Raw genomic sequence first — 26,765 nt, 5'->3', positions numbered from 1 at the left:
GGGTTAGTGTAATAATGCCTGGAGTTAGTGTAATAATGCCTGGGGTTAGTGTAATAATGCCTGGAGTTAGTGTAATAATGCCTGGAATTAGTGTTATAATGCCTGGGGTTAGTGTAATAATGCCTGGGGTTAGTGTAATAATGCCTGGAGTTAGAGTAATAATGCCTGGGGTTAGAGTAATAATGCCTGGAGTTAGTGTAATAATGCCTGGAGTTAGTGTAATAATGCCTGGAGTTAGTGTAATAATGCCTGGGGTTAGTGTAATAATGCCTGGGGTTAGTGTAATAATGCCTGGGGTTAGTGTAATAATGCCTGGAGTTAGAGTAATAATGTGCCACAGTCAGTAGCCGCAATGTTCACGGTGAACATCTCCTTCTCCATGTCGTTTGTGAGAGCTCACCCCGAGCAGCTGAGGAAGCAACTGTCAATCAGGCGCATACATAGGAACCTCAGGTAACCATGGTGATGCGGCTGTCTGTGTTGGAATGGGAGTACATAGAGCTCCTCTGGATGATCAAATACTGCCTGGTCCGCTTTGCGGGGTACAACGGTCCTCTTGTGTCGCTGCTTGCTGCTATTTTATGAAGTCTTTTAAGATCATATCTCATGTCTTCTATTTATGTTTGTTAGTGTTATGTCGTTTTTCAAAAAGGTATTCATCCTTTAGAAAGATAAAAAAGAGCCTCTGCTAAGCAGAATTGTACATGGATTACAGAAAGAGATTGAGTGTGTATGTGTGTGGTCAGTATGGGCTTAATGAATCTCTGTGACTCACCCTCCCATGTGGGAACAAACCTAATGCAGTCATTTGAAAAAGACTGCCTTATTCAGACCCAGACCTACTGCACTGCTACTATTGTTCATCAGGCTTTCATTGCTGAATAAACTTTATTCATACAGTATGCTCTAGAGTCTAGATTGAGGCCATGGGCATGAACCTAAATGAATGGACTCTCATTAGAGGAAATGCATTATATTTGGAGGGTATTGTAACCAGGGGTTGGAACCGGTTCAGGAAACAGAACTGAAAACCGAGGAACGGAAACAGAACCGGGAACGAAAGTGATCTCTAGTGTTCCGGAACAGAACCGTTCATTTCAAATCTTGAGAACCGGTTAATAATGTTATTTTTTGTTCCCAAAAATATTCCTAATGTCTAGTATATCATTCTGTAATTTGGTGAAGTTACAATGCTAGTAATAGCCTAACCATATTCCAATTCATATCATGTCATGATGTTCGGCGCTTCAAGCCAAGCCCCCTCCATGTCTGTCCCTCTCTCTCACTTTCTCCCCATCAGTGAAATTTCAGTCGCATCTCGAGCCTGCATTTATCTGACCAATCAAACAACTAGCTTACGCGTTCCATAGCAAGCTTTTCTATCTATACTAATGGGTCAAGTAAATTAATGAGCTATTTTGTAAAAAATTATGTTGATTTCACAGGTAAAAAAATTACAAAAAGGAACTATATGAACCATTACTTTTTTTGGGTTTGAACCAGTTCAGAACTTTATTTTCTGGTTGGAACACTGGAATGGAACATAAAAAATAAGGGTTATGTTCAGAACGGAACGATTGGAAAATAATTTTGGATCCAACCCTCTTGTAACAATCCAGAATGTGCTGATATGGGTTTTAGATCAATATGAGGTATTTATGTATGTACCATACAATCATTGCTCTTCAGTCTAAGTACCTTTTATTCATGTTAATCAACCTTTGTGAAACCATTTAAAACGTACCATGCCTCTTCACATGTTTTACTGGAACAATCATAATGCTAGGAAAGTATATTGTATGCAGTCTTGGCTCCCATTGACGTAAAAAGAGTCTCTTCAGCAACTTAGAGCAAAGCCATTAGGGATTGAGTAGGAATTGTTCTTGTGGACCGCAGGCTGAGTACTGGGAGTGAAGACCACTAATGGGAACCATGCGGAGGGCTCTGCTGAGAGGGGCGACTGTGTGTGTAAGCTTCCAGAGCCTCTGCAGAGTGTGTCTTTGCCTTATAGTCTGAGGCATATTATCAGAAGGTTTTTGATGGTCCCTAGCAGTGGTTTGGCCTCTTCAGGATCCTCAGTCCGACACAGTCTGGAATTCAGCCTGCCTGTTGACTCACAGCAGCTAAAACTAAAACAGAGCTGCAGCAGGAGCAGTCATGCGTGGGGCTGCTCATTGTGGGTGTGTGTGTTTGTGTGCCCGCACACGCACATGAGCGTGAAACGGAACAGCGCTTGAGGGGGCAAATAGTTCATGCAAAAGACAGCATGTCTTGGTGGGCCCAGTTGTGCCTTGAAACTCAAAGCATTGTTCGAGGTGAAGTCTGATCATAATCACCACATGTTCTTCCTACAGGCCTATTGCCAGTGTAGTTCAGCACGTGTGAGAGTGCCGTCTAAGTATTTAATTTCCTGTTTGTGTAAGGATGTTTATTACTCATTTATATGCTGCAATCTTTTTTCCTGCAAAGGTAAATGAAAGTACTTACTTTGAAACATGTATATAAAGCACTTCTCTTCAGGCTCTGCGGCAGCATAGTCCAAGGATTGTATACTTATTGCAAAATGAGATATGTATGTGTCACCTTTTCCAGAATACAAGTTGGTGGCATGTATAAACAGATGTTGGTGTGGGCTGTTTCCTAAACTGCCTCTGTCTCCCCTTCTGTCTTTCTCTCCCTCACTTTCCACTACTAAAACCTCTGTTAGCTACCTGGGATGCATCCTTGATGGAAGCTTGGGGGGGTGAGCATGGCCACAAAAGTGCTAGGGAAGGTTAATGCCAGGACCAAGTTTCTGGCTAAAATGTCCAAGCTGCTTGATAAGGACTCCATGAGAGTGCTAGCCATTGCCCTCATTCAATACCATTTTGATCACGCTAGTACTTCCTGGTTTGGGGGCTTATCTAAGCTTCTGAAGGGGAAGCTCCAGATAGCCCAGAATAAGATGATCAAATCAAATCAAATTGTATTTGTCACATACACATGTTTAGCAGATGTTATAGCAGGTGTAGCGAAATGCTTGTGCTTCTAGCTCCGACAGTGCAGTAATATCTAACAAGTAATATCTAACAATTTCACAACATATACCCAATACACACAAAACTAGTAAGAATATATACATATATGGACAAGCAATGACAGAGCGGCATGGACTAAGATACAGTAGAATATTATAGAATAGAATATATAAATATGAGATGAGTAGTGCAAGATATGTAAACATGATTAAAGTGACTAGTGTTCCATTTCTTAAAGGGAAGAACAGGGTACTATTGAAGGTCAAATCAAATCAAATTTTATTGGTCACATGCGCCGAATACAACAAGTGCAGACATTACAGTGAAATGCTTACTTACAGCCCTTAACCAACAGTGCGTTTATTTTAAACAAAAAAAGTAAGAATAAAACAACAACAAAAAAAAAAAAAAAAAAAGTGTTGAGAAAAACAAAGAGCAGAAGTAAAATAAAGTGACAGTAGGGAGGCTATATATACAGGGGGGTAACGGTGCAGAGTCAATGTGCGGGGGCACCGGCTAGTTGAGGTAGTTGAGGTAATATGTACATGTGGGTAGAGTTAAAGTGACTATGCATAAATACTTAACAGAGTAGCAGCAGCGTAAAAAGGATGGGGTGGGGGGGCAGTGCAAATAGTCCGGGTAGCCATGATTAGCTGTTCAGGAGTCTTATGGCTTGTGGGTAGAAGCTGTTGAGAAGTCTTTTGGACCTAGACTTGGCACTCCGGTACCGCTTGCCGTGCGGTAGCAGAGAGAACAGTCTATGACTAGGGTGGCTGGAGTCTTTGACAATTTTGAGGGCCTTCCTCTGACACCGCCTGGTATAGAGGTCTTGGATGGCAGGGAGCTTTGCCCCAGTGATGTACTGGGCTGTACGCACTACCCTCTGTAGTGCCTTGCGGTCAGAGGCCAAGCAGTTGCCATACCAGGCGGTGATGCAACCAGTCAGGATGCTCTCGATGGTGCAGCTGTAGAATTTTTTGAGGATCTGAGGACCCATGCCAAATCTTTTAGTCTCCTGAGGGGGAATAGGCTTTGTCGTGCCCTCTTCACGACTGTCTTGGTGTGCTTGGACCATGATAGTTCGTTGGTGATGTGGACACCAAGGAACTTGAAGCTCTCAACCTGTTCCACTACAGCCCCTGTCGATGAGAATGGGGGCGTGCTCAGTCCTCTTTTTTTTCCTGTAGTCCACAATCATCTCCTTTGTCTTGGTCACGTTGAGGGAGAGGTTGTTGTCCTGGCACCACACGGCCAGATCTCTGACCTCCTCCCCTATAGGCTGTCTCATCGTTGTCGGTGATCAGGCCTACCACTGTTGTGTCGTCGGCAAACTTAATGATGGTGTTGGAGTCGTGCCTGGCCATGCAGTCATGGGTGAACAGAGAGTACAGGAGGGGACTGAGCACGCACCCCTGAGGGGCCCCCCGTGTTGAGGATCAGTGTGGCAGATGTGTTGTTACCTACCCTTACCACCTGGGGGCGGCCCGTCAGGAAGTCCAGGATCCAGTTGCAGAGGGAGGTGTTTAGTCCCAGGATCCTTAGCTTAGTGATGAGCTTAGAGGGCACTATGGTGTTGAATGCTGAGCTGTAGTCAATGAATAGCATTCTCACGTAGGTGTTCCTCTTGTCCAGGTGGGAAAGGGCAGTGTGGAGTGCGATAGAGATTGCATGCATCTGTGGATCTGTTGGGGCGGTATGCAAATTGGAGTGGGTCTAGGGTTTCTGGGATTATGCTGTTGATGTGAGCCATGACCAGTCTTTCAAAGCACTTCATGGCTACAGACGTCAGTGCCACGGGTCGGTAGTCATTTAGGCAGGTTATCTTAGAGTTCTTGGGCACGGGGACTATGGTGGTCTGCTTGAAACATGTTGGTATTACAGACTCGGTCAGGGACATGTTGAAAATGTCAGTGAAGACACTTGCCAGTTGGTCAGCACATGCTCGGAGTACACGCCCTGGTAATCCGTCTGGCCCAGCGGCCTTGTGAATGTTGACTTGCTTAAAAGTCTTACTCACATCGGCTACGGAGAGCGTGATCACATAGTCGTCCGGAACAGCTGGTGCTCTCATGCATGCTTCAGTGTTGCTTGCCTCGGCGAGCATAGAAGTGGTTTAGCTCTGTCTGGTAGGCTTGTGTCACTGGGCAGCTCGCGGCTGTGCTTCCCTTTGTAGTCTGTAATAGTTTTTCAAGCCCTGCCACATCCGACGAGCGTCAGAGCCAGTGTAGTATGATTCAATCTTAGACCTGTATTGACTCTTTGCCTGTTTGATGGTTCGTCGGAGGTCATAGCGGGATTTCTTATAAGCTTCCGGGTTAGAGTCCCGTTCCTTGAAAGCGGCAGCTCTACCCTTTAGCTCAGTGCGGATGTTGCCTGTAATCCATGGCTTCTGGTTGGGGTATGTACGTACGGTCACTGTGGGGACGACATCATCGATGCACTTATTGATGAAGCCAGTGACTGATGTGGTGTACTCCTCAATGCTGTCTGAAGAATCCCGGAACATGTTCCAGTCTGTGCTAGCAAAACAGTCCTGTAGCTTGGCATCTCGTCATCTGACCACTTTTTTTATTAACCGAATCACTGGTGCTTCCTGCTTCAGTTTTTGCTTATAAGCAGGAATCAGGAGGATAGAGTTATGGTCAGATTTGCCAAATGGAGGGGCGAGGGAGAGCTTTGTATGCGTCTCTGTGTGTGGAGTAAAGGTGGTCTAGAGTTTTTTCCCTCTGGTTGCACATTTGACATGCTGGTAGAAATTAGGTAGAACGGATTTAAGTTTCCCTGCATTAAAGTCCCCGGCCACTAGGAGCGCTGCATCTGGATGAGCGTTTTCCTGTTGATTAATGGCCTTGTACAACTCATTCAGTGCAATCTTAATGCCAGCATTGGTTTGTGGTGGTAAATAGACAGCTATGAAAAATATAGCTGAAAACTCTCTTGGTAAATAGGTGAGGTGAGGTGAGTCCATATACTCACATAGGCAGGAGCTGCTTTCAGGAATCAACTGGCTGCCCGTTGAGGGTGTCCCAGATTAGACTGGGTCTGGTTTAATTAGGGTCTCCCAGATTAGACTGGGTCTGGTTTAGTGAGGGTGACCCAGATTAGACCTTGGTCTGGTTTAATTAATGTGTCCCAGATTAGACTGGGTCTGGTTTAATGAGGGTGTCCCAGATTAGACTGGGTCTGGTTTAATTAGGGTGTCCCAGATTAGACTGGGTCTGGTTTAATTAGGGTGTCCCAGATTAGACTGGGTCTGGTTTAATTAGGGTGTCCCAGATTAGACTGGGTCTGGTTTACAGGAGGATTTATGGTTCTGCACCCAGATATCTGAATGACTACTTTCCCCATGTTAGGGATGCACACAACCACAGCACCAGATCAGGTGTTGCTAATGTGCGCTAAAACAGGTTCAGGAGTAATGCTGGGAATGGTACTTTCTTGTATACTGGAGCCTCAGAGTGGAATGAGTTGCCTCTGACCATAAAAACAACATCCTCTCTGGGCAGCTTTAAAAATAAAGTTAAAAAATGTTATGTCTTCTGTGCCCATATGAATGTACCCTACGATGTAACTGCAATGATGAGATAGATGTTCTTCTTCTTTGTTTTTATGTTTTATTATCTCGTTGTCATACTGTGTTCAACCGTGTCCGATCTTGCCTAGCCATCTTGTCTCAAGAGGACCACAATGGAAATAAGTCCCAGACTTTGTGTTATTCTCGATGATTTTACTCAAGTGCATGTATGTTTTTTTTCAAGTTTTATGTTTTTTTTGTTGTTGAATGAATGAATGAATGAACAAATGAATAATCTAAACACTTCTCTCCCTCTCTCTGTCTGTCTCTGCCTCTCTCCTGTGCTCCCAGTCCCGCAACGCGCCCTGACGCTGTCGCTCTGTTTGGCAGGGAGCCGCGGAAGGTGCTGCTGCACAAGGGCTCCACGGGGCTGGGCTTCAACATCGTGGGCGGCGAGGACGGAGAGGGCATCTTTGTCTCCTTCATCCTGGCCGGAGGACCAGCAGACCTGAGCGGAGAGCTCAGAAGGGGAGATCGCATCCTCTCGGTCAGTGGCTTACCGGTCCTGGCAACTAACTAACCAGCCAGCCAACCTGTGGCAGGGCTTGCACATCTAAGATATTTGCTTTAAAATGTACAGCAGGTTGCATAGTATATACAGTATTAGTGCTTCGACATAGCGACATAGATAGCTCCCAAATGCATTTAAGGTGTTTTAGCACTGAAGATTTACCATTAAAGACTTGCCTTTACCAATAGACAATAACAATGGAGAGGGGAGTAGACCCAAAGGGGGAACAGGCTAAATATGGTAAATTGGGCAGCATGGAATCAAAGTAATCCAAAGAGACACCATTGGACCATCTTCCAGTCAAGGTCACAGTTCTCATTTAAACCAATAATTTCTTATATCTAATGCAAGGCCCCCCATTGTGACTCAGCCATTTTCTCTAGTCACGAAACTGTTCATCATGCCAAGGTCATACCTCCACTGATTGAAAACTAATCATCCAGCTGGTGATCCAAGAGAGGGTAAATAGTCTGAGGCTCTCCTCTACAGTGCTATGAAAAAGTACCAAACCATCACACCACCACCACCATGCTTGACCTTTGGTATGATGTTCTTACTGTGGAATGCAGTGTTTGGTTTTCACCAGGCATAATGGGACCCATTTCGTCCAAAAAGTTGACTCAAGTTTGCCAAAAAGCACCTGGATGATCATCAAGACTCTTGGAAGAACATTCTATGGACAGATTATTCAAAATTATAACTTTTTGGACGACATGGTTCCAGTAATGCCTGGCGAAAACCAACTCTGCATTCCACAGTAAGAACATCATACCAAAGGTCAAGCATGGTGGTGGTGGTGTGATGGTTTGGGGATGCTTTGCTGCCTCAGGACCTGGACGACTTGCCTTAATAGGAACCATGAATTCTTCTCTGTATCAGAGAATTCTACAGGAGAATGTCAGACCATCCGTCTGTGAGCTGAAGCTGAAGCGCAGCTGGGTCATGCAGCAAGACAATGATCCAAAACACACGATCAAGTCTACATGAAAATGGCTAAAAAGCAACAAATTGGAAGTTTTGGAATGGCCTAGTCAAAGTCCAGACCTAATCCCAATTGAGATGTTGTGGCAGGACTTGAAACGAGCAGTTCATGCTTGAAAACCCACACGTCACTGAGTTAAAGCAGTTCTGCATGGAAGAGTGGGCCAAAATTCCTCCACAGCGACGTGAGAGACTGATCAACAACTACAGGAAGCATTTGGTTGGAGTCATTGCAGCTAAAGGTGGCACAGCCAGTTATTGAGTGTAAGGGGGCAATTACTTTTTCACACAGGGGAATTGGGTGTGCATAACTTTGTTTATGAAATAAATATGTAATTGTTGTGTTATTTGTCCACTTATGTTCCCTTTATCTAATATTAGGTTTTGGTTGAAGATCTGATAACATTCAGTATCACAAATATGCAAAAGTAGAGAAAATTAGAAAGGGGGCAAATACTTTTTCATAGCACTGTACATCCTTATGTCAGAGCCAGGTAGTCTCATTCCTTTGTAGGCTCAATATCTCTGTGAGGAACAGTGTTGGTTGGTCCATTGACATGTCAATCAAGGCTCCATGGTTGAGGTTCTGCCCTCTGCTCTGTGTCTCAGGTGAACGGGGTGAACCTGCGGAACGCCACCCACGAGCAGGCAGCTGCAGCGCTGAAGAGGGCCGGCCAGACCGTCACCATCATCGCCCAGTACCGACCAGAAGGTAGGAGTTTCTCTGCTCTTTCTCCCTCTCTCAACCCACACCTACCTACCCCACATACTTTACATTTTAGTCGCTGTCATCCAAAGCAACTTATGGTCTGTTTGTGTGCAGTAAGGGAGCTGCTGAGCAACTGCACAAACAGCTCATTCTTAGCTTCTACTTTCAATGTTATCTTGATCTTTATGTTGTGGAACAGATGTGCTGAATAATCATCTCAGTCTTACCGAGGACTGAGCTAAATGAGGGGCATACAGGTGATCTAGTTAAGCAAACCTGCTCCTACAGTATTTGTAGTTCTTACTTTGAAGTGTAGACCTACTAATGTAAATATTTACAATACAGTAAAACCAATCTTTCAGAAGCATGTGACATGTAAATGTCCCAAATGTTTAAACTACTGCAGTGGTGTAGGCAGCCCTTGAAAAAGAAAAGGAGAGCCTCTCTCACACTAGGAGCTCAGATGCAATAATTGTATAATAACGTTTCCACATACCAGCTGTCTTCATCAGGGTACAGGCAGCCCTTACCTGGTCTGGCTTAGTTATCTTGAAGATAATCTGGTTTGCAAATGAGGACAGTAGGCTACAGAGCGTTGTGTGATTGGCTCACTGTGCCTGGATTCATGTTCAGGGGCACCGTTTACATTAATACATTCGCTGTACAGCCAGACTGAAGTGTAGAGGCAACTGCAAGGCGGCCAACCGAAGGGCCCTATTTCGGCTGTCACTGTACTAGGGAAGGAAAACGGAAACAAAGCAAACTGGAGAGAGGGCAGGCAGAGGGGCGCGAACATAATTACAGAGCGTGCGCGAGGATATACTAGGGAGACGAAAGGAAAAGGTGGAGGAACTTTTTAACTTCTTCAGCTACACACAAATGTGCATGGGGGATGGGCATGGATTCCCAGTCGGCTGGATGTTAGGATCATCAGATACCACGGGCTGCGAAGTAACACAGCATTGCACTGAACAGAGGTGAGGAAATAAGCAGGAGCAATTATTGTCTCGTGCGCTCCCATTTTCAGGAAAGAGGGTGGAGAGAATACAGTGGAATCAAGAACATTCACTGTAACATTTGTGTCTTTACTTTGTCTGTCGGCATGCAAGCTTTTGGGGTCGGCTAACGAGAGTAACTTGCCATTATAGGGTTATCTGTTGTTGCCCAACCAAGTTACGGGGCAAAGCCGTTGGTTAGTTTATGTTTGCGCCCTTTGGTCAACTCTATTCTTAGGTAAACCCGATGCTAGGATCCGTTTGGAATTAGCTATAATCTAGATGGTATTTGTAGCTAACTAGTTAGCTAGCTACAGTAGCTAGTTATGTGCCCATAGATCGCCAGCTTCCACCAAATGCAGTTAGTTAACGTAGCTAGCTAATTTACCTAACGTCGTTAGCTGGGTAGTTAGTCAAATTAATTGAGGAAGTCTAGTTATCTAGCTTGTTAAGGTTAGTATTCAACCTAAATAACATGTCAGAGGTTATCTAAATGTGTATTAGCTAGGTAGTTATAAATGTTGCATTATAGTGAACGAGTTAATAAGTTACTGTCCAAATAGATTGTCAGCACATAGCTAGTGATCTAACGTTACTCTTGTCAGTGTTCTTATTGATTTAGCGATATGAAAGGCCTCATTAGATAACACACAGGTGTACGCTGAGAGGTGTGGTCAGAGTGGAAGGTTTTGACTAGATGTGATGCAGCTAATGTTAGAAGTGACTTTTCGTAACAGGTTAGGAGAATTAGGTTAGGGTTAGCTAAAACGCAAAAATTCTCCCGACGCAACTGTAACATGCAATTTTTGACCTCACTTTGACATCAGCTTCATCCCTTCTAGCCCTGACCAGAATGGAGCAGGTGCGTGGACGTTTTCTGTCATTTCAGGAAGTGACCTCATCAGGAAACAAAAATGTTCAACCACCTGATTGATATGTCGGGGTGAGGCATGACCATTTACATGTCTCATCCGGTCACGTTGACATAATGTTTACTAAGTTTTCTGCCTAAAGCAATGAACGAGTCAGTAGGATTTGATATTGCCATTTTAGCAGTTCTGATGTCATAGAACAACTCATATTCAGGTAACAAAGATGAACACATAGCCTACTAACAAAAGCCTAAAGGGCAGATCATAGGTAAATATGACATTCTTTAGAAGTAGAATCTAGTATGCATGCACACGCTGTAACAACAATTGAAAGGATATTATGAGCTTTAGGTCTCAGCTCTCCTCTCAGCTTGGACTATGACAGGAATGTAGGAGTCTAAGTTGTAGCTTGTTCTCCCCCATATTCCAGATACCTCCAATAACACATAAAACATAAACCTGGATCAAGGATGGTTTAATTACTCTCCACGGATCTGGCATTTCTATGGGAAGAAAAGTCAGGCAATGGAGACCAGAAAAGCTCATTGAATCAGAGTTGGATTCTGGCTCTGGAAGCAGCTGGGCTGATGGCCCGGGCCAACTAGGCTGATGTGCCTACAAGCACAAGAACAGCAAAGTGCGTCTTTACAGTAGATCATTATTATGATGCCCCCTCTACCATAGTAACTGTTGCCAGTCTGTTAAATATTTGATCTACAGGCGTCAAAAGATATCTTGAAATAACTTTGCATTTGCCATAGTGAACTCTTGTTTTGTAAAATGCCTCAAGTCAATACAATAGTGCCTTTTGTAGTATTGTGCCTCTCTACTGTTGTGTCCTTCAGGACAATGAAGGACACTCAGAGCAGTGTCTGTTAAAGTCTAGCGCTGGCAATACTTAACCAGACCTAGACGGATGAGTCAAGCGTGCTCTAAGATCTGTGGCCAATAACTCAGCTGGCATCCTGAGCTCAGACATGACATGTCCTTAGCCTGGGTCTGTTCAGAGGAGGGACCCGGCCCGCTTTAGAGGACAGTCACTCAGTTAGTCAGGAGTAAGTGGAGTGTGAATGCGGCTTCATGCTGGGCCCACTGCCTGGACTCCTCTCTCAGGGGCAGGAGCCTGGCTGTCCACTCCACAGACCTCTGATGGAAGGCCAGCGATGAAGAATACATTAACTGAACTCACAGCAGAGCGTAGTGACTGCACCCTTTCATACTTACTGGACTGCCACCAAATGTCTCTCTGACTCTCAATCGTAACATTGAGTTCAATGAGTGGAATGGAGGGGTGCGTAGTGCGTAGTGTACTCTCATGCTACCCCCCTCCCTATGTCACTGGGGTAGAATTACAGTAGACCTTATCCCTGCCCCGGCGAGGGGTTTCACAGCAACAGGAGTAGGCTAAATGTCAACCCCAACAACTCATTTTACGGTTGAGTGTAGCCCAAGTTTACATGTTACAGCACTGGGGAAAGTAGTCACAACCTAGATGAACCCTGAGAACATAGCAACATAGCACTGTACACTCATATTACAAACACATGCCCAGGCTGTTGCATAACTGGATCAAGAGCGAAGTAGGCAGCCCCCCCGACAAAGAAATAAAAGACAGTACAGCTAATAAGGACAAGCAGTAGGAGATGGCGAGATGCAGAAATGACCCAGTTTCTGTTCTTGTCTCCCTGTACTTCTTCCTCGGGGATCATTCCAAAATGTACTCTCCTATCATACTTATTCCGATAAGAGTTTGTACTTTTTGGTAGTGTAGATATGAAGATTGTCGTTCCTATGTTTTGACTTGGTTATGGACTCTGCTCCGTATCAGGTTGTGGTGCTTCAATCCCCTCTGAAAGCCAGGCTGACTGCAGACTACAGCTGTATCCTCTGTTGTTACATGTGTTCCCTGTGGAGCCTGGCAGCTGGAGGGGGGCTGCAGGGTGGTCCTACCCCTCAACGTCTTTCTCTCTGGTGGTTAGGACTGAAGGGACGACTGACAATGGATACAGTGCTGCTTACAGACCTTTAGGAGTGAGGGCCCCACCCACTCCACTCTCTTCTCCATTGCTCTGCGGAGCGTTGACTAACGATGTGGTATTGTGTTGATATTCTTGGAAATAGGACACTAATGTTTGGGTCTCTCTTAGTCTTTTTTCTTGTCCCTCCCTCTAATATACCTGCTTCCGGCAGTGTTCCTTTCTCTCCCCTCCCTTGTCTGAGAGCCAAGTGGACTAGTCTGCCTGGCTGCTTCGTCATAGGCTGCTCTGTGGCTCCTGATAGTGCCCGGGAGTTGCCCCTGGTTACAGGCAGGTGGTGTCGGGTTACCTCACCTTGCTGTGCCATCCTCCTGTATCGTTAACCCCAGCCAGCCAGAGAGAGGGAGCAGGGTGGAGACTACACAGCAGGCCTCGGGAGTGGTTTCTGTTTGCTTTGAATCCTCTCTACTTCAGGTTTCGGCTGGGGGGGTGGAGTTGAGGCCGGGGACCTACTGCCAGAGAGAATTACCTTGTTTTCACATCTGACAGGGTTTATTTACGGAGAAACTGGAGTAGCCTAAGTCATCGTTGGAGGAAAGGTTGTTTATTTCCGAGGTTAGGCTACCTTTAGAACATTGCAGTACACAATATCTGGACATTGATCTCTGATCATTCTCATGTTGGAAAGTGTTTCCAACCAGCTGACTGATTTCTAAGGTGGGTGAAACCCTTACGGGGATGGGAGTCGGTTTCATTGCACAACAATCTTTTGTTTTAAGCAACTCTGTTTTAAAAGTATAACCTTTTGAAGTTGACACGTACTGAATGTCACTTAGTTTGTCGACAGTGGTGACTTCAGAGGCAATGGTTTGTGGTAGGGTATCACTCAATGGAATGAATGGCACCTTGTCCAGTATGTTACTAGCAATGTGGAACCTCTGACACAATACTGTTGGAATCAATGTTTTGCCTCCACGTATATTTGCTTTATCTTGCCTTATCTCATGTTTTGGGGACTGCAGATACAAACGTTGGTTGCGGCACTCCACAAACACCATTGTGCTTCTGATGTTTACACTGTTCTCATCACGAGTACTTGTTTTTCTATCAGCGTCTGTTGGTTTTGATCTTGTTGCCTAGTGTGTACACTTCCTATGGGTTGGTTGGTTGGCTTGTTACAGCAGCCTGGACACACACGAACTCCATTGCCCTGCTAGTCTAACGAGTGCATGTTTAATGAGGAGGCTCAGGTGGATTCATATATCAGGAAGCAGGGGATATTTACGCCATGACAAATGGTCATCCATTCAAACGGGTTGGACTGGCTTTCAAACGTGTTGGAGTGGCTAGCTTCTTTTAAAAAAATCATGTTTGAGTTCCTTGTTGAACCTACTTAATTAATCTGCATAATTAATGACCTGACAGGAGATATTAGTGGATGTGTGAGGGAGATACATGATGAAGCTCCATCTGGTGTTGAGGTAATTAATCAGGCTGAAAAGAGCCGCTACTGAACCTGGACTCCACCACTCACACTCTGCTCACCCGAGCGCTGAGCCACACACACACACACACACACACCTGGCCAGGAGACGCTAGTAGAGGATTGGGGTCACTTCACATTGATGCAGGCTATGTGTTGTTGACCTCAGAACTGGAAGGTGGAGCAATGGTATTTTTAGGTGCTGTGTGTGAGAATGAAATGGGGAGAAACACGGAAATGTGTGTGTGTGTGTTAGGGTTTCAAAACTAACGGTAATTTACAAAAGTTACTGGAATGTTTGGTAATTTTGGTGATGATCAGGTAATCTTTTTTGGTAATTTATATTTGAATAACTTAAATATTCATATGAAGTATTCACTTCTATATCTGTGTTCATGAGTTTCTAGTGGATAGACCATATGGTTCAAGAGAAATTAGCCAAATCAATGAAAAGAAACATCAATGTTACAGAATTACTTTGAAAGTTACCAGTAATTTACCCTCCCTTTGCAAACCTAATGTGTGTCATTGCGGATATGGACACAGTTTGTCTGTCCCTGCAAGTGCATCAACCGTACATCCGATTGTGTGTGAGAATTAAAGGGGGAGAAACATTGTGTGTGACATTGTGACTAGACACCGTTTGTGTGTGTCCCTGCAGAGTACAGCCGGTTTGAGTCGAAGATCCACGACCTGAGGGAACAGATGATGAACAGCAGCATGAGCTCTGGGTCGGGCTCCCTGCGCACCAGTGAGAAACGCTCCCTCTACGTCAGGTACCAGAATACACACACAAACCTCCCTGTGCACCAGCGAGAAACACTCCCTCTGTCAGGTACCAGAACACACACACAAACCTCCCTGTGCACCAGCGAGAAACGCTCCCTCTACATCAGGTACCAGAACACACACACAAACAGTACACACAGCTCCCAAACTCATCACATTTAGCTCACCACTCACAAATACTAAGATTTTTCATCATCACAAAGTAGGTCATTAAACTATCGGATGCCAAATATCTGATTAATTTGATGAGCAAGCTTTTCTGTTGGATGCCACACATGAACTATTTTACATATAGCGCATCCTACGAATGGCGAAAGTTCTGCTGGTATCATAATGTTATCACATTGTGGGCATGAAGCCAAACTGTATGGAACCCCAGCCAGTCAGTCAGGAAGAGTAACAGGTGGCAGGCCTCTCGCTCTCTCTGCTATAATGAGTGCAGCTGCCTGATTCAGGACAGGAAGGGCTCTGGGGGGGGTCATGGTGAAAATGATGAATCTATGATTTAACACTCAGAGAGAGAGACGGAGAGAGCGAGCGAGAGATAGCAAGGAACCATATTTCAAGTTAAGTGCTGTGTAGCAGCTTCACGTGAGCCCAATATTTAGGCTACAACCCCTGCAATAATATGAACAGTTTCAGATCCTATTTGATGGAGATTCTTGACAGAGAAGGAAGCATCTTACTATGAACATAAGCTAGATCAAAATACTTACATTTTACATTTTTAGTCATTTAGCAGACGCTCTTATCCAGAGCGACATACATGAGCAATTAGGGTTAAGTGCCTTGCTTAAGGGCACATCGACAGATTTTTCACCTAGTCGGCTCGGGGATTAGAACCAGCGACCTTTTGGTTACTGGCACAACGCTCTTACCCACTAAGCTACCTGCCGCCCCCTACTTGAAGTGTAATCAGTTCAATGTTCTAAAGCAAAAACGGTCAATGAAAAAAGTAAGATTCTACTGCTCTGTCATTTAACCATTCGTGTTATCTCCCAGCAAGACTCTAGCTCATTGGACCACCTGTAGACTGTGTAAACCAGGATGACTAATGCTCTCTAAGACTCTCCTGTCAACCAGGGAGAGCCATCCTTTCCTTTCATCTGTGTGGGTGACTAAGCATACAGTTATGGAGGAAAAGGCTGTGTCTGTTTTAGCCCACTGCAGCAGCCTCTGGAATGTGAGGAGGCCTCTCCAGTGCTCACACACACTCCAACTACACACACACACACATACCCAGGGTGTGTCTGAATGCCTGTGTGAGGGGAGGCAGTCATGCAACCTGGCAGTGAGACTCAATACCATTACCTGCAGGGAGCTAGTAGCAGGGCAGTCTGAATACTTCTTCAGACCAGGCAACCAGTAGGGAGAACACACTGGTAAGATCAATTCCACACTGGACCACGTAGTGTCCTGCAGATCCAGGTCAGATTGGTGGCAGCAGTGGAACCTCTAGAGCAGGAATTCCTCCCTGTAAAATAGCAGTGGTTGACCTGTCTGACAGGGAACAGACAGACCCACAGCAGCCTAGCTGTCTTCAATGGAAACTGTGGCAACAAAGAAGCCAGTGTCTGTTTTGCAATAACATTGTCAAATTTCATCGTTTACATTTTAGCAATTTAGCAGATGCTCTTATCCAGAGCGACTTACAGTTAGTGAGTGCATACATTTTTTTAAATTTTTTTTTCATACTGGCCCCCCGTGGGAAACGAACACACAACCCTGGCGTTGCAAGCGCCATGCTCTACCAACTGAGCTACACGGGGCTACATGAGAAGTAGTGGGTTTTAAACTTCACAACCTGTTACTAGTGTGGTGCAGTAATATGTTGTTGAGTGATTGACACGGACACCTCTCTGTCTCTCTCGCTGTCTCTCTCTGTCTCTCTCTCTCTCTGTGTCTGTCTGTCTCGCTCTCTGTCTGTCTGTGTCTCTCTGTCTGTCTGTGTCTGTCTGTCTCTCTCTCTGTGTGTGTGTGTAGAGCTCTGTTTGACTACGACCGGACCAGAGACAGCTGTCTGCCCAGCCAGGGCCTGAGCTTCTCCTATGGGGACATCCTGCATGTCATCAACGCCTCCGATGACGAGTGGTGGCAGGCACGCCTGGTCACGCCCCACGGGGAGAGCGAGCAAATCGGGGTCATTCCAAGCAAGAAGAGGTAACCTCATCACCCCCTTTTACTACCCAAAATGTGCAGCTGTCGTGTGACTTTCAAAAGTGCCTCAGTAAGAGATCTGAAATGTCTTTTTCTATGCAGGGTGGAGAAAAAAGAGCGAGCGAGGTTAAAAACAGTCAAGTTCCACGCCAGGACGGGCATGATCGAGTCCAACAGGGTGAGTCTGGAGGGCTGTGCTCTCTGGTTCTCCTGCCTGGCAGTGGGCACCCAGGGAGCTGACCCACTTCCCCCTCCCTGAGGCAGGCAGTGTGGGAACAGGAGCATGTAGTAGGGACCTAGCTACTCACTGGAGCTAGTGGCGGAAACTAAAGACTCAGAATACATTACATTGCAGACAGGCTACCAAACCGACTCATGCTTAATAATTAAGCAATAAGGCCGAGGGAGTTTGTAGTATATGGCCAGTATACCATGGCTAAGGGCTGTTCTTAAGCACGACACAACGTGGAGTGCCTGGATACAGCCCTTAGCCGTGGTATATTGGTCATATATCACAAACCCCCAAGGTGCCTTATTGCTGTTATAAACTAGTTACCAACGTAATAAGAACCATAAAAAGAAATGTTTCGTCATACCCGTGGTATACCACGGCTGTCAGCCAATCAGCATTCAGTGCTCGAACCACCCAGTTTATAATGCTTAATAAGAACTGTCCTATCTAAGTGCATTAGTGTTTTTTTTATGTGATATACAATCTGTGTACATCAGGCAATGTATGAAACCCCTGGTTCACAAATCTAGGCTCTCGTTGGTCAATTATTGATTGGCTAAGTGTTATCACATGATGTTCATGTAATATTTTGACCCAATCATTCACACTGTAATGATATAAGAAAGTAATTTCAGCTTCTATATACCGTTTCTATGATCAAAAATGGAAGTAGCATCTTTTCTTTGCATAAGTGTTCCATTCATTTCACCCTGGTTATCTGCCTTCATTTATTGTTAAATTTTTTATAGATTTTTGTCTGTTTTATTTCATTTGGCATGTGTGTTTGGTGTCCTCGTTGAACAAAAACATTCTGTTCTGTTTGTTGTTTCATTACCCCTCCTATCGCCCCTGTCCCCTCATCATGCACATCTCCAAGCAGTCAATCAAAGTAAAGCGCAAAAAAAGCTTCAACCTCTCACACAAGTTCCCGTTTTACAAGAGCAAGGAGAATATTGTGCAGGAGTTGGTGGAGTCTGAACGTGAGTACCCAACGTGTGTGATACGAGGGGGTTTTACTTTTCACGCTTTCCTTTCATGCTTCATCTCTCCACTCACCTCTGGGAGCAGACCGTGGCTGTCTGTCTGTGGGCAGTGCGGTCTTTCCCCTCTTATTCAATCACCCAGAGAAGACCCACACAGAACCAGGCCTGGGGTTCAGGTGTCGTCCTCTCTCTGGTGTCCATCTGTCTGTCCTCTAGTGGAGACTCCAGGTGTGTTCTGCTGGCTGCCAGGGAAGGTGTGTGTCTGGCTGCACTAAAACAGTAACCGTGTACTGCTGCTAGAGGCCCTGTTAGATCCCCACTATTCACTGCTGCCCAGTCAATCCTCGACCCACAGATCTAGAATCACATTAACTGGACGGCAGAACTAAAAAGCATTAAGACCAACGGGTCAAAATCCCATTCTTAATGGGATTGACTGTGTGTAATTGAAAAACACGTTGGATTTCACTAGGAATAGAGTGGCGTTCCGGGTTTAGGGCGCACAGTGCCTTGTGTTGGTCCCCCCCATCTTTGCCTGCCTCCAGGCGAGCAGCATAGCACACCTCCCTTTCTCTCTCTCGGCCCGTTCCAGCGCTCACTAACCTCTTCTTCTTCTGTCTGCCTCTTCTCTCTGTGTTTCTGCTCTCACCTGTCGGGACACTCAGGACTTCCCAGGGTTAAGCGATGACTTTTATGGATCAAAGAGTTTGAGTAAGTGTGTGGTTGGACTGTCACGCTGCAGCTGCTGTTCCCTGAGCTCCGAGCTAAACGCCTGTTCAACCCGACTGGCAATGGCTGCAACACACACGCACACGTGCTCACTCTTGTTTACCGATACACACACACACACTTACAAACACACACCCCTAGGGTAAGAGTGCAAGCGTTAGACCTCGTCTGACTTGTAGGGATTTTACTATAAAAGTTTAGCAGGGCATTGTCAGAGAGTGATTACTTGGAGGAACCTAGTATCTCCCTTCCCTTCACTGACTGGACAGGGATTGCTTTTCCTATTCTGTTTTTCCCTGTTAGCCAGCCGCCTGACTGCCCAGTGCCCATGCATCCTTGTTAACAGGCTAACTTCAACTGTGTTTTCTTTGGCTTGTCCCTGACATTGTATCTGCCGTCACAGATACAGACCCATCCATAGGAAACATAGGCAAGGGACCGCAGGGTCAGTGAAAGGAAACACTTAATTTCCTATTGCTGCCACCTCCAAACACTTCCCCCTATAGAGAGTGGCGTCGCTGGCACTCTGCCTGTTTTTCTTTGGGGTTAAGCAGTGGGACAACGGGGGTTTGTTTTTTCTTCTTGATGCTCTGAGACTGGTGGTGAACATAATTTTTTTCACCAAAATGAATGTGGCTTTACTACTACTTACCAGCTTTAAACTTTCCCCAACATAAACATGTTCCTCTCCTTGCAGAATGCCTGACGTCAAACACCAGCGACAGTGAAAGCAGCTCAAGTAAGCAACCGTCTTTTTTTGTAAGAAAAAAAAATGAATGCCTCGTTTCTAAAATAACCCACCTAAATGAAAAGCACGCCGCACGTCATTACGCCTGTATCCAGAATGTCTTTGAATCCTCGGTGCTGTAGTTCCACTGAGGTAGTATCAGGTCCTTTAGTAGCAAAACCGTCTCTTATATGCTGTTATGGAAAAGGTGACTGCATGAAAAGAGTACTTTAAACATTCCACTACTATCAACCACATCTGGTAATCCATTGTCATGGGATTATAATAAAGACTACTCTCTTAACTCATACCGTTTTCTTTCTTTCTGCTATTCAGAGGGCCAGGAAGACACAATTCTCTCATACGAGCCAGTGATTCGACAGGAGAGTGAGTATAATATACGTATATAAATGATTTGTTCTCCATTTAGAAGAGGGTTGGAGACCATTTAATGCTTGCTGTGTCTTTATTCCAGTGTTTGCAGACATTAGTTCTGACCTGAATCCTCTCGTTTGCAGTTCATTACACGAGGCCTGTGATCATCTTGGGCCCAATGAAAGACCGAGTTAACGATGACCTGATTTCAGAGTTCTCTCACAAGTTTGGCTCCTGTGTTCCCCGTGAGTAGACCACTCAGCAACATGCATCACATTATCACAGCAACTTATGGAAACACTGTGTTTTAGCGACTACTCTCTAACCATCATTTGAACGTGTCCCTCTCTCTGTGCAGACACGACACGTCCTCAGCGGGAGAATGAGATGGATGGACAGGACTACCACTTTGTGGGCTCGCGGGAGCAGATGGAGAAGGACATTCAGGATAATAAGTTCATTGAGGCAGGCCAGTTCAACGAGAACCTCTATGGGACCAGCATCTTGTCTGTCAGAGCAGTGGCTGAGAGGGTAAGGGGCTCACACATACACAACATAAATGTACAGCATACAGAGATGCAAACTCCTCACTTTTCTGCGATATTCGCCGGTTTGTTCTCAAATAGGTAATCCACGTGAATCGTGTAGATCCGTAAAAAAACGAAATGTAAAGCATGCAGACGCAGTGGATCACCCGTTGAGCTATAAAAGAGGCGCAAACAGATCTTGACTTCTTCTCCCTGTGATCACTAAATAAACAACTCCCCCCCTTACTAGCTTTGACTTTGCTGATAGCTACTTTGAGGAAAAATGTACTTGCTATGCCTGTGATAAGTGGTTGTTCCGCCTAGCTATCTTATTTCTTTTTGTACTTTTTTATTCATTTTTTGCGCCTTTTTCTCCCTAAATGGTAGTTACAGTCTTGTCCCATCTCTGCAATTCCTGTACGGACTTAAGAGAGGCGAAGGTCGAGAGCCATGCGTCCACCGAAACACAACCCTGCCAAGCCTCACTGCTTCTTGACACACTGCTTGCTTAACCCGGAAGCCAGCCGCAATAATGTGTCAGAGGAAACACAGTACAACTGGCGACCGAAGTCAGCTTGCAGGCGCCCGGCCTGCCACAAGGAGTCGCTAGAGCATGATGGGACAAGGACATCCCGGCTGGCCAAACCCTCCCCTAACCCAGACGACGCTGGGCCAATTGTGCGCCGCCTCATGGGTCTCCCAGTCGCGGCCGACTACGACACAGCCCGGGATCGAACCCGGGTCTGTAGTGACGCCACTCGGGAGGCCCCGCCTAGCTATCTTAAGATGAATGCACTAACTTTAAGTCGCTCTGGATAAGAGCGTCTGCTAAATGACTAAAATGTAATGTAAATGTATGTTTCTCATATCGAAGTTAATGACAGCACAGAATGCATCTTTACTAATCCTACAAATAGAATATCAAACAAAGTTCAGAGCGTGATGTCATATCAAAATGAATCTCGGTTACCCAGAAGTAAAATTATCTTGCGAACGTTTGGCATTTAATTGGTCTACGAGAGATTATATCAGAATGAGTGCTTCATCCAATATCACCTGTGACGGCTGTGAGCAGCCAGCCACATCCCCTAAAGAGCCATTAGCCTACTCAGCTGCTTCTCTCAGTCCGTTCCTTCTGCGCATCTCCATCGGGTTTAAAATGTTATTTAGCCGTGATGGTGAGCTGGGGTGTGCAGACTGATGAGGCTTCTGTTTAGGTATTGCAGCGCGAGCGACGTGGATACGTATCTTTAATTTCACCTGTAAGAGCAAGCAGGCCAGTCTGCTAGGCTTTGCTGTCAGGCAGCCATAGAGGAAAAACAGAGCACGGTGACAGTCATGCTTGCGCCTTTACATCACTGGAAACCGTGAGTTTCTAGGCCAAACCACTCAAAAGTTATGCTCCTTATTAATGGAGCTACCTTCTCCTCTTTCTACTGCGAATTGGTGCCAGTTTATATAATGAACCATGTCGCAGGCCGTTTTTCAACTCCTGACGAGCTGCAAGTTTTTGGTTTGATAACAAACAACCTTGTTTAGTTATGTTACCTGGCTAGCTAGCTAACAACATGTTACCATGGCTATGCACAAATATGGATGGCACAGGACAAACAGAAAAGTGATAGCCTACTCAAAGAGATGCTTCAACGGTAGGATGCATATGCCTAATCAATGTAATTCTAAGCTAAATCTGGAATCACAATACTACTTGGTATGGTGATACTTGGCCTGGTATCACATCTTTAGTAAAATGTTGGTATTGTGTTAACCCCACTCTGAAAATGGGGAAATTCTTGCAGCGTACAGATTTTCTGTTTGTTTTTGTGCGAAAAAATGGTCACCTTTTTGGGTCCTCACAAGTTTGCATCCAGGGTTAATTTCTGATTCATTCTTAATGGATGTAGCCTGATAAAGTATGTGGTATTTTCATACTTAACTGCTCTTAATTTCCTCTTCCTGCAGGGAAAACACTGTATCCTGGACGTGTCTGGAAATGCTATAAAGCGACTGCAACAAGCACAACTTTATTCGATTGCAATTTTCATCAAACCAAAATCCATTGAAGCTCTTATGTAAGTGTGTGTTCTTGGAACTAATAAACTGTTAACTGCGTTGCACTTTACTGTTAACTCCATACAACAATCACTTCCTGTACTACAACCAATCATGTGTTGTGTTGCAGGGACATGAATAAGAGACAGACTTACGAGCAAGCTAATAAAGTCTTTGATAAGGCAATTAAGCTTGAACAAGAGTTTGGAGAATTTTTCACAGGTAATGCCACTATTTATTTCATTTTTTCACGGATGCTAAATATTTTAGATAAGCTTGAATTGTATTGTAGTATGAGTAGGAATCTTAATGCATCGATGCACTCATGATATTTGTCTCTATCTCTCTATCTATCTGCAGCCATTGTACAGGGTGACTCGCTAGAGGAGATCTACAACAAAATCAAGATGATCATTGAGGAACAGTCGGGCCCCTACATCTGGATACCTTCTTCAGAGAAGCTCTGAGCACCCAGCTTTACCCCTCTGTCGGCACAGTGCCCCCCCACCCCTCCCGACACCCTGCCCATCCCCGGAATAGCTCCTCCCTCCCCCTTTTTTGCAGATATGTTTCATATCAAGTTTTAGTGTCATCATTATGTTAATCTCAAATGAAAAGAAGTCTTATCACCATTACTGTGACTGTGCACAACCCTGCATGTGTTTCTCAGCAAATCCATTCAAGACTGGAAATGCCATTCCAAGTGAGTTTGTCATTTAAAACAAAACAAGGGAAAATAAAAATGAATCGTTCTTTGTGAAATGGGACTGACAGTTGAAGATCAGAATGTTTTACAGACGACGCCGGAGTGAGGAGGAGTTTGGGATTCAGGAGAAGTTGCAGGGGAACGGAGACAAATCATACAAGTTGGAACACTTTGTAAATGTTCATCAAATCACATTTTAAAAAAGACACGCAAGATGAGAAGCAAAGACCACTTAGGTTGTTTTTTTCTACAAGGACTGGATAATATCAAGCCCAGCTGGTGGTACTGTTGGAGTTAGCTCTCTTCTTTGTAATTACTGAAGAAATTGGTGGAGAAGCCTACAGACTGGTGATCGATCACAAACCAGCTTGCTGTTTGATCAGCTGCCAGTTGTTGGTGCTGCAGCAGCTGATACAGACCTCTTGGGAGGCAGAACAAATGGAGGAAATGAGTTATGAATCTCTACATTTATATAATGAAATCACAAGGTCAATTATCAAATCCTACTGCGATTTTACTACATATTAAAAACTACACGTTTTACACTTCACTAGAATTGTCTACTTGGAGGGCTGTTAGATTTCATTTCTTTTGGGTTTTTCCGTGGGATTTTTTGCTTGTGGTTTTTAGCTGCTTTGTGTAAAGGATGGGGGTAGAGAAGTGTAACGGGGCTCTCTGCAAAACACCAAACTGCCTTATATCAAATACAAATTGTTATATTACTACCTGTACTTTGTGATGGAAGCTACAAATAATTGACAAGGAAAAAAGAGGGAACTTTTATTTTTAATTTTCACTTTTTCTGCGTTGCCCTCCTGACTTCCAGGAGGCCTAACTTGTGAGTGCAATAGACCGAACGCAGTCTCACCTCTGTGGATTCCTATCTTCCCCCTGTATTTTTTTTTTACTCCTTTCCTGTTGTAATTTAAGAATTTATTGGAATCTAATTTGGGCAGCCATAGCTCCCTCACCCATGTTGAGCAGCAGACCACCCTATTACACTCTCTACCTTCCAAGATGAGTGTCTCTTCTGATTGAATGGTCACATGGTACTGTCCTCTATATGCCATCATGAAGGTGGCCTTAAAAACGGGTAGAACAAGACAATAATTGTATTGGATGTCCTAACAATTAAAGAGTCAATTTAACCTGCTTTTGGATTGTCCCCTTTCCCCCCACCCAAAAGAACACTAAAGAGGGGTTTAATTAAAACCTATATGCTCTGTGTATCTATAAAGTTTTTAAATCCTTTTTGAATTAGTTCTGGGCATGTGTTGAACCACTGTTATAATAATAATATGCCATTTAGCAGATACTTTTATCCAAAGCGACTTACAGTCATGATCCTAATGGTATGTCTGGGGTGAGCTAGATCAGCTCAGGAATCTAACACACAGATATAATTTCCCCTGTGACTGAAATGCCATGTTTGAAAGGAGACCTGGAGAGTTCAAAGCTGTTAAATGTGAATGAAAGAGTAATTGAATGAACGGTCTGAGCGATTTTAAAGGCATTTGCATTGAACTATTTAATATGCAGATATAATATGTCTATCTTATGATGCGGTGAAGCTTTGTGAAGACCACTTCTGTGGTAAACCCTTGCCTGAGTTGGCTGTATGGATTCAACAGGATTAAAATGACCCGCCACCATCTCCCTTTGCGGATCTTGTCTTGGCACTGTGTTTGTGTACATGTGAGGGGACGTGTCTGACTTGTTGAAGAATAAGGAATGCTGTGGCCCCCTACCTTGTGAACATTTGATTTTCCACCTTTTTTTGGAAGAGGGGAAAGGGTTTTCCTCCGATGCCTGAGAGCCGGACCATCTTCTGTATGCCCACAGGAAGTTGTCACCTAGCCCTCTGGGTCCCCTGCTTCCCCCTAAAGCACCTGTACCTGAAGGCATTTTCTGAACAGGTGTGCCCACCTGCCAGGCACCACTGCTAAACCAGCTGTCATTACCTGTGTCAAAACCAGAGTTCAGGGAATAACCGAAGGGAACAGAGCCATTTATAAACTGCATACAGACTGTTTCAAAGGGTGTGGTAGCTGTCAAATGTAAATATGCCCCCAGCAGATCTCCCTCACCTGTGCTTCATGCATGTGTGAAACAAACTGGGGGAAAACACGTTTTATAGATCACAAATGTCAGGTAAGTAAATTGAGCTATTCTGAGATATAATTTCCATACAAATGTGCCGTAATGTTGGTATTTCTCTAGACAAATCTTCAGCTGCCTATTGGGTTTTCTTTTCTTGTCAGTTGGGAATTTAATTCCCTCAAGTAGGGCCTGTCTACATGTTATTTCTTGTGGAAAATGGTGTCTGGGTGTATAGATTAAAACAATTATGTGAACAATTATGAAGATGAGACACCGGCAGCAACCTACAAGGTGATATTCCAGAAACCAGGAGGAGCATTGATCAATATCTCATTTAGAAGTTTTAGAACTGGTCCTCAGCTGTGTTTCAACTAAACACCAGACTGTTAACGTCTGGTATTTATACCTCTCGGTCAGCCATGTCAATAAAGCCCAAAGAACTTGATTTACATTTTATTATTTCCATTGAGGTTGCGGTATAACAAGATTGAACCTGAATGCCTCTGTGTTTGTATAATTGATGAGGGTCTTTGTTCCAGTGACAGGGACATGAGCTCTGGGGGGTCGGTCGGGTTATGGTTTGTCCTTTTGGGTGATGAGTTGTTTGTGACAGCACACCTGTGCAGTAAGTGCTTGCGAACCCTTTGATTGTACAGTAGTTTCCTTCCTGTCACACCGCAGGTGTTCGAGCCTATCAGGACGCTGGGCCAAACGGTCTTCCCTGTCCTAGTCATGAGGGAACACAGTTCTGCAACCTATTTTGTTTGGGATTTTGGACTGGACAAGAGTTTATTTGTTTGAAAATAATAAAATATGTGACTCGGTTACGATTTTGATGTGTTTTATTCGAGTCTACTGGTATTGGCAGTTTCTAAGACGATTATTTATATAAGACAATAAATACAATTTTACATGTAAATTTCATATCAATGTAATATATGCGGGAGGCATAAAATAATTAAAGTACATTCATGTACAGAAGTAGCAAAACATTAACTAGAAATGGTTATCTGAACTCTCCATAGGGAAAGTGAGGGAAATACTGGGGGAGGGCAGGATGCAACTGACATCCTGGACGAGCTGACTAAACTGTAGACCAGTCATACAAGAACCTGTGAGACATCATACAGTAAACCAGCATCCCAGCAACCACATGACTCATATCAGGCACTTGACAGTAAAAGAGCTCTGCAAAGCTCAACCAGCTCTATCACTACTCCATGATGAGGTTCTTCTTGGCTTTGTCCAGCCTGTCCAGGATCTCAGTGTA

General features: G+C 44.5%; 1 protein-coding gene across 7 annotated transcripts in view; it reads left to right on the top strand.

The window, feature by feature from the left end:
• Positions 1-26,322, top strand: part of LOC121532055 (disks large homolog 3) — a 156,936-nt gene extending 130,614 nt beyond the window's left edge. For 3 of the 7 annotated variants that reach the window (XM_045227074.1, XM_045227073.1, XM_045227070.1), the window contains 13 exons: positions 6,883-7,078; positions 8,693-8,795; positions 14,780-14,894; positions 16,891-17,067; positions 17,167-17,242; positions 18,174-18,276; positions 19,706-19,747; positions 20,072-20,122; positions 20,254-20,355; positions 20,469-20,641; positions 22,600-22,709; positions 22,820-22,911; positions 23,050-26,322. In XM_045227074.1, coding sequence (XP_045083009.1) covers positions 6,883-7,078; positions 8,693-8,795; positions 14,780-14,894; positions 16,891-17,067; positions 17,167-17,242; positions 18,174-18,276; positions 19,706-19,747; positions 20,072-20,122; positions 20,254-20,355; positions 20,469-20,641; positions 22,600-22,709; positions 22,820-22,911; positions 23,050-23,156 — 1,447 coding nt within the window. In that variant the 3' untranslated portion in view covers positions 23,157-26,322. Of the gene's footprint in view, positions 1-6,882; positions 7,079-8,692; positions 8,796-14,779; positions 14,895-16,890; positions 17,068-17,166; positions 17,243-18,173; positions 18,277-18,944; positions 18,991-19,705; positions 19,748-20,071; positions 20,123-20,253; positions 20,356-20,468; positions 20,642-22,599; positions 22,710-22,819; positions 22,912-23,049 lie in introns of all 7 variants that reach the window. The other 4 variants (XM_045227085.1, XM_045227079.1, XM_045227081.1 and 1 more) reach the window with 4 other exon arrangements.
• Positions 26,323-26,765: the final 443 nt, after the last annotated feature.

The sequence above is a fragment of the Coregonus clupeaformis genome, chromosome 2, assembly GCF_020615455.1.
Source record: "Coregonus clupeaformis isolate EN_2021a chromosome 2, ASM2061545v1, whole genome shotgun sequence".
Classification (NCBI taxonomy): domain Eukaryota; kingdom Metazoa; phylum Chordata; class Actinopteri; order Salmoniformes; family Salmonidae; genus Coregonus; species Coregonus clupeaformis.
This window is presented reverse-complemented; position numbering and strand designations above follow the sequence as displayed.